At 45.5% G+C, this 12,723-nt stretch overlaps 1 protein-coding gene across 10 annotated transcripts in view; it reads right to left on the reverse strand.

The window, feature by feature from the left end:
* The window catches only part of ARID1B (AT-rich interaction domain 1B), a 438,299-nt gene extending 425,849 nt beyond the window's left edge, over positions 1-12,450 (reverse strand). For 7 of the 10 annotated variants that reach the window (XM_074397219.1, XM_039467065.2, XM_039467051.2 and 4 more), the window contains exon 1: positions 10,346-12,435. In XM_074397219.1, coding sequence (XP_074253320.1) covers positions 10,346-12,130 — 1,785 coding nt within the window. In that variant the 5' untranslated portion in view covers positions 12,131-12,435. Of the gene's footprint in view, positions 1-10,345 lie in introns of all 10 variants that reach the window. The other 3 variants (XM_074397218.1, XM_039467048.2, XM_074397220.1) reach the window with 2 other exon arrangements.
* Positions 12,451-12,723: the final 273 nt, after the last annotated feature.

Consider the following 12,723-nt stretch of genomic DNA (forward strand, 5'->3'; position numbering starts at 1 on the left):
CACAGCACAGAGAAGCGAAGTGACTTGGCTGAGGTCACACAGCTAGTAAATGTCTAATCTTCCAGTGCTCTCTAACCTACCAGCTTTTGGCTCTAGCCCTTGCTCCAAGCCCCACACCTCTTAGACCTTCACTGTCTCTCATCAACCAAGTCTTAGCTCAGACCTCCCTTGCTACAGGAGCCTTCCTGCCCCAACTCCACCCCAACCTAATCTACATAAAGTGACCCTCTAACATCAGCACTTCCCTCACAAAATCCTTTATACCGTACTGCGTAGCATGTTTACTTGTCCTTAATTACCGCACTGTCCACTTGCTGAGGTCACCAAAGGATCCCATCACCCAGCACAGCATGGTGCCCAGCACACAGTGGTCTATTCACAAACATGTGCCTTCTGCCCACATTATTGCTGTGATGACACAAATCTGTAGTTCCAAAGTCCTGACGTAGAACAGTCAACACGGTGAGGTAAATGAACTGAGTATTAAATCCTTCATGTTACTGATATGAAGGCTTTTCCTTAGCAGAAAAATCACCATATGAATGACACCCAAACCAAAATCCAAATTAGGATCATATTCTCATCAATGTCACAGCACCAAGTAACAATCTCCAAGTACATTGGCCGTGCACATAAAATAGTAAATACTGACCAAATGGATTTCCTTGCAACTGATATTGGAAATGAATAATACATTTATCAGGAAAGTTTCCGTTGGATACAGAAATCAACTACTCCATAAATATTTCTTAGATGGTACACTTTGAGGTACAGATATAGTCTTTTTGCATAAGAACTACAGAGGAATACTGTAGCCATTCACTTTAATTTCCACTTTGTGAAACACCAGGAGTCTATGATAATTCACCAGGGAAAACTAAGGATCATATGTCATTTTTACTCTGAATATCTTAAGCATCAAGTGGCGCTAAGTATTTGTTCATAATAGAATTACATTTTGTCCTGGATAGTTTTATAAATCTCAGCATAAAAAAAAAAAAAAAACTGTTCTTTATATATTTGAGGGAGGCCCCTGGTATTCTCAGACTTAACATTCCTGTTTTGACTAACTAGTTAAGAGCAGCACTAACCCTCCATGTGTAGTAAATTATAATTTTGCTAAGGACCAAGTCTAAGTGATATATTCAGTGAAGTTGAAGCAAACACAGAAGCAAGTTACTTCGCTAATGAGAAACCAAAGTCTAGCACCCAAAAAGCTCCAAGAAGCCTGCCTACTTCTAAATTTTTACAACTTCGTTTCTCTGCAAAAAGTAATTCTCCAAAAAAAAAAAAAACAGTCATTTTTTGCAGATCATCCAAGTGGAAAGATTTAGGAAGTATAAGACAGGAATGATTGTTGGCCAGAGAAGAGACTACTAATTAATATTAGGGATGGGATACTGAATGGGATAGCAGCTTGGGTCCAATGTCATCAGCCATAGGCTCTATGGGTAAACCAAAACCAGTTTCTATAACTGCTGAGCAAAAGTCCCAATCAGTACAAAACCACATTCTGTAAGGGAAACTATAGCGGAAGGCAAAAATCTATGTATTTGTACAGGTCTCAGTTTATATTCACAGAATATGTCTGGGATCCAGCATGGTTTAATAAGCTGTTCAGTGGTGCATAGCTGATTAGGCACTACTTGTTTAAAAATTCAAAGCAGCACAGAATTTTAGAGCTGGGAGGGGCTGAGCATCACCTAACTGATGGCAGCAAAGGCTTGTCCTAAGTCACACCCCGAAGTGTAGCAGAACCAGGCAGAAAACAAGAAAGCAAGCCCCACGTGGGAAGGCAGGCAGGTAGGCAGAGAAGAGAGGTGCCACACACAATGCCACAGATTCACGACGACGACCTCAGGGGAAGGTTTTCAACAACACTGCTTGGCAGCCAACAATCCAGGTAAGGAAACTGATCCCCTGCCGGAACACAGAAAAAATGGATGCTGAGGCCTGCAAATGAGCTAAGGTCTGACCAACTCCAAGCCCAAGACCTTACCATTACTTCAGGATGCCTCGTCATAGAGGCTTATTCTCTCACAAATCCTCAAAATCACCAAAATCAACTACATACAACAAATATGCCAGTCCCCTCGGAATTATGCCTGCTTCTTCAGAAAGATACTTGCTCAGCAGTAGCAACGTTCTACGTTCCTATTTCCAAGGTCATTTATAATTCACTGGGTAAAGTGAATTTATTATAAAATATATCCTTGGTAACAGAAAATTTAAAGGGCATTAAAATGGGTGTGTAGCTTGATATATGGCCACTGAATCTTAAAAGGTGGTTCTCAAGATTTCACAAATCAGATGCCAGCTTCTAAATGAATTTTAGAATTAACAATCATTTCAATATAACGCTATGAAATATGGCGAGTGGTTTGACTTCTCAGACGCACATCACAAAAAGAAACAGTAGATACTAAGAATTCTGGAACTGCCTCCACTAATCATCAATGCCTCGCTTTCTGAAAGGTTTATTTCAGGACCCAGAAGCAGTAGCTGAATTTACTCCTCAGCCAGCATACATTATCTAAACAGTTACCAAAAATACCCCAGCAATCCAAGTATCTTCCTAAATCTGAACAGACTGTTTTAACTTTTTTTCCAAGAATCTATGTAATGTAGAAAACTGAGAAAAAGAAAAAGGACCATTCCATATAAATTTGAAAGCGATTATATTTTCCTTCTTTTAGTTATTATTCTCTGTAGTGGATCTATATTTTGCTCTGGCACAAAGCCAGTAATTGATTAGTAGAAATGGAAAAGAGTCACTAGATCACATCAACTGTATCACAACAACCTACAATTACTTGTTTTGCCAAAATCTACTCCCCCACTCAAAAAAGAAAAACAAAAAAAGGAAAAAAAAAAAAAGGCAGGCCAACAGACTGCTGATCACATGGTTGGTATCCGCACTTTGTTTAAAGGAGCCAGTTCTAAGTCAATGATGTCAACAATACCACGATCCAGGTATGAGGAAGCAAGTGTGAGCAGTCTCTGCATGATCCACACACCAACAGCAGTGATCCCCAGACCCCAGCTACGGTCTGTCTCTGGCACAGGGCTGATTAAGTGGGAGCTCAATAAATATTTGCCAATTGATTGTCTGGAGTAGGTATTTATCTAACATACGCCTCACAGCATACACAAATGCTAAAGGTTTACACCTTAAAGAAATAATTGTTGCTTCCCAGTACAAGCTCTTAAGCAGCAGCTCATTTTCTCTCCGCGGAATCTGGTGTTAAAAGTATATAACTGATCTTACCTAGATGGGTCTATATACCAGCATCTGCAGCAGTTCCAACACAATTCTAATACTTTACACCAACCAAAGACCCTGTTCAGGACACTAAGGAAGCCTTCCTTCACAGCTGCCTTTAAAATGTAATTCCAAAAGGTCAATCAACTTAATTCAGTAATTTTTCCACATACAAAGAATTTCTGAAGTTCTACAGAGGACTAAAAAGTAAAAACATGAGGGGGAGGCACTCATTTGGAGGCACAGAACACTATGGAAAAGGACACAGCACCACCTAGACTCTGGGTTTGTTCTGGGTTGGTAGGGGTGAGATGCCCAAAAACTTCAAACACAGAAAGAATAGAAAAAAGTATTGCTATAAGTGATTTTCACTAATAGTGGAAACATAAAATTAATAATTTTTAAGAGACTACAAATGCAAAAGGTGAGAAAAGAAAGGAAAAAGAAAAGTGAGGATGGTGAGGGTGGTGACCGTTCATTTCCACACCCTGTTATCTAACCAAGGCCCAGGTTTCTCTCAACAAAATACCCTAAATCCTTACACTTTAGAGAGGTTCCAAAAAGCTGCTTTCAGAACTTTTAGTAACATGACTGGCAATGAAACTACTAACCTTCATAATACACATCACCAAAGAGACCAACTCTATGAGGATTACCCCAAAGTTAAGAATTGAGAGGAAGTAATGCACTAATAAAAAACAAAAACAGACAAAAGATACCATTAGCATCCTCATGGAATATCTGTGGAAGAATTTACTCACAAACTATGAAGTGATAAGATTAATGGTTATAAAAAACAAGATTATTTTACTTAACAATACACATTAGTAGCTAACAATTTTAAAGGAAAGAGAAAAATATTTTATTTCAGCTTGAGAAGAAGGAAAGGTTCTCGGGATAGATGATGGTGACATCCACACAACAATGACAATGTACTTAATGCCACTGGAATGTATGCCTAAAAATGGTTCAAATGGTAAACTGTATGTTATGTATGTATAGCTTACCTCTATTTTAAAAAATACATACATTTAATTTTTTAGCAACCCATTACCAAAAAAAAAAAAAAATGTGGCATTATGGTCTAGGATTTCTTCTGGATTTCATCAAACATGGCTTCCCTTCCAGAGTCACCTGATAAGGAATGGCTTCTTGTCTAGTTCTCCAGCTCATCATTCATCAAGGCCCCAGCAAGACACTGAGAAGTATACCTTACAGAACATGGTCAACAGAGGGTGAATCTCTTTCAGATTCTGCTGCCACTTACCCGATTTTTAATAACAGAAATAAGAGTAGCTATTCGTAAACCAGATATGCTTAAAACTTCAGGGCTTAGTCTGGTGCCTGGTAATAAATATCATCCAAAAGATGAGTTAATTTCATCATTAGTTCATCTGCCAAACTCAGTAGCCTTCTAATATTCTTGGCAATGATCCACACAGACGTGGGTTTGAAAACTGCCTACTGGATCCTATTCAAATAACTAAATCTGGCCAGGCACGATGGTACACATCTGTAATCCCAGCACTTTGCGAGGCCGAGGTGGGTGGATCACTGGAGCTCAGGAGTTTGAGATCAGCCTGGGATGGCGAAATCCTACCTCTACAAAAAATACAAAGGTTAGCCAGTTACAGTGGCATGCACCTGTAGTCCCAGCTACTTGTAGGGCTGAGGCAGGAGAATCACTTGAACCTGTGAGGTCAAAGCTGCAGTGAGCCAAGATCACGCCACTGCACTCCAGCCTGGGTGACAAAGTGAGACCCTGTCTCAGAAAGAAAAACAAATAACTAAATGTAAGAAAATAATTTTCTTAGAATTACTCCAAGTCAAAGACATTGAAAATAGAACATGTTTAATGAAAACTTACTGTGGAAACACATATTCTAATGTAATAAAATTCACTTACTCAAAGTGAATTGTTAATTAAAACTATATAGTATATGTGTATCAATCATTCCCTTCACTCAGATGTCAGTATAAGGAAAAATAAATGAATACTTAGGACACTCAAGTAATGGCTAACACCTAAGTCATTTTATCTTCATCAAATTTCCTGAAAAAAAGAGTCGTTAAAGTACACCAAGTTTTTAGATCAGAATTAATTCACTCAATTACCCAACTAAACTAAAAGTGCCATTGAGTCTCACTCAAATAGCCTCCAAGCTGGAGAAGAGATACTGTGTAACAGTTCTATATCTGTGATACATAAATATATTCTTGGTAGAGGAACAGTTTTGCCTGCTGCCTCTCCCTGACACCACAGGGAACAGGGCTTGGGATTCCTCAGCCTCAAGCAAGCACACACAGCAAGTGTGCGGCACTGCTTTACATATCCACAGAGAACCTGCAAAAACCTGCCTCCCATTCAGTAGCAGACACCTCTGAAAAGGCAGGCAACCAAAACCACCCAATCCCAGAAAGGTCTAAGAGGTGGATACAGCCCCTTGAGAAATGACAGCAGTGTAAAATGCCACAAAACTTTTATGACATCCAACTTGAAAGCCTAAATGTTGCAAAAAAAAAAATTAATGGAATTGAGTTTTATTAATATTCATGTTCAGCCTCCATACATCTGTTGTTTTATGCAACACACCACAGTTCTATCAAACATAAATATCAATCTCAAATTTACAAATCTACACTACCCCAAAATGAAAGTGACACGAGTGAAATATTAGTCCCTTTCCATCCACATGGACGAAAGCACACAGCCCCATGAGCTGAGTAGTGTCAGTCTAGTGCAGAGCTGGGAGAAAAGCCTCCAGACTGAGGACACCGGCAAAAAGCTGATACAGAGTCCTGGGCCAGTACATCTAAAATTTACAGCCCCAGTCAGTCTCCAAACTGAGTAGAACATTTCATGGAACCCTAACAAACGTTCATCAAACCACTCATCTCCTAGGAAAGGGTAGGGTTAAATCAATAAAATGATCATCTTTTCGGTTTGCCTGTGATATTGGAATGTCTCCTAGGAAAAGAAGGGTTCCCATTACATCAGAAGTCATCTTTTTAGATAGAAACACCCTGCCAGGAATCATAAAGAAATAAAGTCTATTAATAAGAACTAGAACTGAAAACTCAACCGTATTCTATTACACCTATTCTCTTTAAAAGGTACCTGTGTCTAATAAAACGATCAAATGAGTTTATATTAAGTCTTCCTCTACACATTGTCTTACTTTTTTTAAACCAGCTCTCAAACCAGAATTAATTTCTTTTAATATCAGAATAAAAATGTTATTTTCTTCAGTTTCAGTAAAGGAAAATGACATTGAGAAGTTAAGTATATTAGTAAAAGTGTCCAAGTGTGATCTGCATTATTTCCACATCCATAACACACTTCTGATACACTATGACATTGAGAAAAATGGAACAAGTATAAAAAGCCTTGCCAGAAATTCATGACTAAATATAGATAAGCAGAACCAAAGCAAAGAGGGGTTAAGGTTCCTCATCATAGACTCGAGGTAAGGATATGCCAGTCCCTAGCATATACTTATTGATTTAGTATTAATTTAAACACAGACCTAAGAGATAGCTGTCTTAAATAGTGGCTACCACTCAAAAAAAAAAAAATTGTCAAAAGTATACACCACAAAAATCAGGACTCCAATGAAAACAATTTTAAGCCATGCATAATTTCATCCCAGATGATTTAGAAAACAAAACTGCAAATATTTGTTATATTTTCTGTTTCTGTTTTTTAAATGATAGGCCTTTTCTATGAGCCACAGATACTAAGCCCACCTTTTTTAACTATACACAGCCATCCATACTTTGACAAATATATAAATTTGCGCCATAATAATTTCTTTACAAGATTTAAAATATCAGACACTCTAAGATTTCATCGGGAGTGATTTGATCAAATAATGTAACTCACATACATTTTAAGGTAATCAGGAACCAGTTTGTAGTTTCCTGCTTCGGAAGCTAGCTAATCACTTTTCTTCTAATGGTAAACAGGCTCTGTTTTTAATTACATTGTACTATGTTTTATAAAACTAAAAGTTAAAACAGCATTTATGGAATTCAATACAAATATGGACATCATAAAATCTATGTGCCTGAGTAGACCTCAATATTCCTTTTGAGCCTGCTTCATCTCACAAAAATCTAGTAAGAAACTGAATTGTCAAATAGCTTATTTCACTTTTTAAAAAGACCCTTCTCCTACAATATATACATGCATTTTGTCCCAGTTATGAAAACATTTGACACCCAATAGAAACTATTTCCTGAAATCAAAAATGAAACTAAAAATGTATTAAAAGCCAAAATATTTCATCATTTAACGACATGATTTAATAGTATTTTATGACCTACAGTCAGACAGTAATTTAATATTTTAGACAAATGACTGTTTCTTAGTATAATTACAATAAATACTAAATAATATCAGGCTTCCAAAAAGAAAAGAAGAAAAGCAGTGTAAGAAAGACACATTCTACATGTTACAAAGTAAGGTACTTAAAAGAAATTCCTGAATCTAGGTCGTATGTCCATCATATTTCCCCCCACCTCAAAAAAAAAAAAAAAGCTATTCCCAAGGGTCATAGGACATAATGGATTCATTCTCATCCCAAGAAAACAAAATACTGAAAATGATTGGTATCATTAAGGAAAAAATACTCTAAAGTAACATGCTCCTACATCTGCCTCTAACTTCATTCGTTTCTAGTTTATGAAGATGTGAATTTTAAACTGCTCCTTTAAAAGCAGGCCGACAAAGCAAACCTTTTTAAAATTAATTATGTGGGTTTATTTCCGTAATTGTCTATAATGTTTTTTCTTGTGTAAAATCAAAAACAGAAGTTGAAATCACAAGTTTTCTATCAAGAATAGAAAAATATATTATCCTTAAAAGTAAAACTCTAATAACTAAAGATCTGAAAGCAGCGGACAGCAGTGTTCAGCCTAGGATTCACAAGACGGTTTGTTAAATTCAGCCCTTCCTTCATTCTGACAAGTCTTTCCTCAAAGGTATGATTATTGTCAAAATACCTCTCCCTAAAATAAATAAGTTACATAAAAATATATATACAACCACTGTTGTTCCCCTCTAACAGATTAGAATTTTTAAAACTTTCACAGCATTAACATGAAAGAAAAATTATTTGGAAAAACACACCCAGAAAAACTTGCTTAGAATATAGTTTCCCTAATTCATTGTGTAAGCAGTTCAAACAAGGCTCAAATTACCTAATCTAACAAAACAATCAAAAGAAAAAAAGATTCTTAGGGCATTTCTGTATTCTCCAAATCAAAAGCAGGTATGAAATGATTCTCAGTATTTCACAGGAATATCAGATTTTTCCCCTTTTAATTATTATCTGCAAAAATATTTACGTGGTTTTCTCATTTCGTTTTTTAAACATGTCAATTCTAATCAAAACTCCTCATCCACAAACATCTTAAACCGTCAGAACTGATACATCACCAAAAAAAAAAAACACACAAAAAAAAAACAAAAAAAACGCAGAAGCTTAAATCTTGTTTCCAAGGAGAATTACACATCACCAAAAATATACGGTTACCTATCAAAATCTTGAAATTAAAAAAATTTAAATGTTAAATTAAGCTGTGTGTGCCGAGAACTCAAATTTTTCCACAGCAGAATTCGTAAAGGGAAGACTTTCATAAAGGCTTTACAAATCCAAAACTTGGTAAAATTGGTGGTTTACTTGCTTTTCAATGGCCTTATCCTCAGCCTCCTATTAAAGTACATGATAGATGTAATGTGCATATTGTAAGACTGTCATCAAAAATCCGAATTTTGTAAATGTTCAATACTGGACACCAGCGAACTGTTTTTCTGTATTTGATCCCTATATTAATAACTATGATTCATAATAGTTTTAGCTTTAAATATTGAACCTTACATCTGCTTGTAATAGAGCTCAGTTATTATTTGTGGCAAGAATTTTTGTGACTGTACTGCTCAGCACTTCTATTTACATCAGCAGTGCTAAATGCCCAATGGTGAGAGGGGAGCCAATCAGATGGCAGATTAGATGTCAACTCAGAGGCAGCTGTCTGGAGACTATTACAGCCAGTTTACCTCCACAATTCAAATTCCAAACCTTGCAAAGGAGATCAAGTCAGTCTTTAGGCTCAGCCTACTAGCAAGAAACAGCAAGAGTGCAGGACACTTCTTAACAGCGCTGTAGGACTCGGGTGACAACAAAATAAAGAAAATCCAAATAAATACGATCCCAAAAGATCCATTTTCACTGGTCTGCTATCTGACTGAACTGGCTGAATAAAATGCATGCCTAATCCATGACCAAAATAAGTTCAATTGATCCGGAACGTGCTCCTTTCACACAGCCTCCCTGGTGAAGGTGACTCCCTGCAAGCAGCCCGTAAGCCCAATAATGGACTTCCCTAGCTACTCTAAGGAACGAATCGATGTATTTTAGAATATTGCAGCTCCCCGTCGTTGTAAATTTTGGTATTATTCCTGCCAGCAAACGTTCGAGCTCGAAGCCCGCACCAAGTGTCTGTGAAAAGCTCTCCCTAAGTAGAAAAAACCCACTCGCTTGTCACAAAGCTAACCTATTTTCTCTGCCTGGACCTCGGAAGCCAGGAGGGAACGAGCTGTGGCCCAAGGTGAGAGAAAGTTCCTCCTTCTTTCCCCAGTTAAAGCACACTGTGGGCGCTCCCAGAGCCGATCAGGTGGCTCTTCGCCCTGGCCGTCCGGGCCGGGAGAGCCTGTTTGTTACAAAAGCACCCGAACGGTCCCTGCCGCCCCAAACGGCGTCCGCGCGGGTGGCGCCGCGGAATCTCGCCTCGCGTTCCCGGGCCTGGGGGAGGGGTGGGGGCGCCGGTGCGGGCCGGCGGGGTCGAAGCCACCCGGCCCGGCCCGGCCCGGCGAAGCCCTCCCAGGCCTGGACAGCTCGCCGGCCCCGGGGGCGCCCCGACCGCGGTGGGAGGCGGCCGCCAGTCAAGATGGCTTTGGGCGCCGCGCCCCCGCCGCCCCCGCGGGAAGACGGGGAAAAGTACGCGGCAAAGAAAGAAACTCAGGCTCGCGGCGCGGCGAGGCCGCCGGGCGGAAGCAGGCCCGGCCGGCGCGGGGGTTACCTGGGATCTGCCCATGGTCGGTCCGGGGGTGCCGGGACTCATCGCCGGGTGACTCCTTTGTTGCGCGGCCGCCCAGGCCGGGCTGGCAGCGGCGTACTGGGCGCCCATGTCCTTGCCCAAGCCCATGCCCGCGGCCGCCTGCTGGCCGCCCGCCGCCGCCCCCGCCGCCGCCTGGGACTGGGGCTGCGACGGCGGCGGCGGCGGCGCGCTGGGGCTGCTGTACTCGGGGTAGCTGCCGCCGTAGCTCCGCATCATGGGGCTGGGCGAGGTGAGCAGCTGGTTGAGGGTCGGGGTGGCCCCCGACGGGTGCTGGTTCTGCCCGGCGAAGCGCTGGAAGCCCCCCGCCGCCGAGCCGGCGGCCGCCTTGCTGAGGCTCGCGGCCCCGCCGCCCCCGGGGCCCATCATCATGCCGCCGCCCTGCTGCCGGGGGGAGCTCAGTACCCCGTACCCCGCGGACGAGCCCCCATAGCCGCCGCCGCCGCCGCCTCCTGCTGCTGCTGCCGCCGCCGCGGCCGCCGCCGCCACAGCTCCCGCTCCTGCTCCTCCTGCTCCTGCTCCTGCTCCTCCTCCTCCTCCTCCTCCTCCGCTGCCTCCTCCTCCTCCGCCGCCGCCGCCGCCGCCGCCGCCGCCCGCGCCGGGCCGGCTGTAGCCCGGATAATGGTTGCACTGGTTGTTGGGGTACCCTTCGTGGGAGTTCTGCAGGGGGTCCATGCTGCCGGGGGCCCCGGCGGCGGCGGAGGCGGAGTGCATCATCCCCATCCCGGGGCTTTGTTGTCCGCCATGTTGATCAAAGCAAGGCCCAGCGCGGCCGCCGGGGCCGCCGCTCGCAGGGGCAGCGCTGCCATAGTAATTATTAAACTCCGGGACGGCCGCCGGGCCGCCGCCGCCGCCGCCGCCGCCCCCGGGCACGGCGACCGGCGGCTGCTGCGCGCCCAGGGCGCCCACGCCCGGGTGCTCGTAGCGGCCGCCAGCCGGCTCCCCCATCTTGGGCGGCGCGTCGTCCTCGTCGCCCGGCTTGCTCAGCAGCGGCGGGCCCGGGGGGTCGGCCTGGCCGCCCGCGGCACTGTCCTTGGCGCCTCCATGTTGCGGCTGCTCCATGTCGGGGCCGGGCTGAGGCGCGCCGCCGCCCGCGCCGCCCAGGCTGTTGTTGTTGGAAATGGGATGTTGCTGCTGCTGCTGCTGTTGCTGCTGCTGCTGCTGGAACTGGTTTAGCTGCTGCTGTAGTGCGTGGTGGTGGTGGAGGTGGTGGGCATGGTGGTGGTGGTGGTGGGCATGGTGGTGGTGGTGGTGCTGCTGGTGGGGCGGCGCGGCGGGGGCTTCGCCAACGGTTTTCAGTTTGTGGTTGGGGAGCAGCCCCGTCTCCATGGCCGAGCCCGGGCCCGACGAGGAGGAAGAGGACGCCGCCGCCGCCGCGGAGGAGGAGGAGGACAGCGCGGCGGCGCTTCCACCCTCCTTGAGAGCCGCCTCGGAGCCGCCGCTCTTGGCGCTGTGGGTGCCGGCGGCGGCGGCGGCCGCGGCGCCCGCGTTATGGGCCATGTTGAGTTCGTGACGGGGGAGCAGGGGGTGGTGGTGCACACTGTTCAGGCCGCCGCCGCCGTCGCCGCCGCCCCCCAGCATGGGTCCCGGTGCCGCCGCCGCCGCCGCGCCGCGCGCCCCCGCCTCCAGGTCCCGGGCCCCGGGCGCCGGCCGCGGCCCGGGGGGCGCCCGCCGCTCGCCGCTGCTTGCCCGCGCCCGCGCCCGCGCCGCCGCCGCCGCCGCCGCCGCCGCTGCTGCCCGCGCGGCCATGATCGCCGCGGCGTGGCGAGGCCGGGCGGGGGGCGGGGGGAGACAATAACCCCCACTTTTCAGGCCGCGGCCCCTCCTGTGCGCATCCACGCGGCCCGCCGGGAAGCCGCGACCCCCTCCCCCTCCGCAGGCCCCGCCGGAGCGCCGGGCCGGGCACGCCTTACGCTCTGGGCCTGCTCCTGCTGTGTGCTTTCATGGTGAAAGTTTTTAGTTCAGGTTTAAATGAAACTTTTCTCTTTTCCTTTCTAACCCGGATATGGGTAAATACACGACTGGCTGAGCCTATCGGGCCCAGCATGGCATGAGAGGGAGCGGGCGAGCTCGAGCAACTATTATCCACTTCGCTCGCATTACTCCCGCGCACTCGCAAAACGCGGACTGGACTCGTCCCCGGGCCGCAGCCGCCGCCCGTCCGCCCGTCCGGGCTCAGGCTCGCGGGGCCCAGCCGGGCTGGGGCGAAGGCCGGGGCCGGGGCCGGGGCGGCTAGGCGGCGGCCCGGAGCGCGGCGGCCTGGGGCGGCCGGAACCTGCACTTTCCCCCCGGGCCGCTGTCTCCTTGCCAACCGGGTGTTCGAGTGTTTGTATTCACGTCTA

Source organism: Saimiri boliviensis, chromosome 4 (genome assembly GCF_048565385.1).
Source record: "Saimiri boliviensis isolate mSaiBol1 chromosome 4, mSaiBol1.pri, whole genome shotgun sequence".
Lineage (NCBI taxonomy): Eukaryota > Metazoa > Chordata > Mammalia > Primates > Cebidae > Saimiri > Saimiri boliviensis.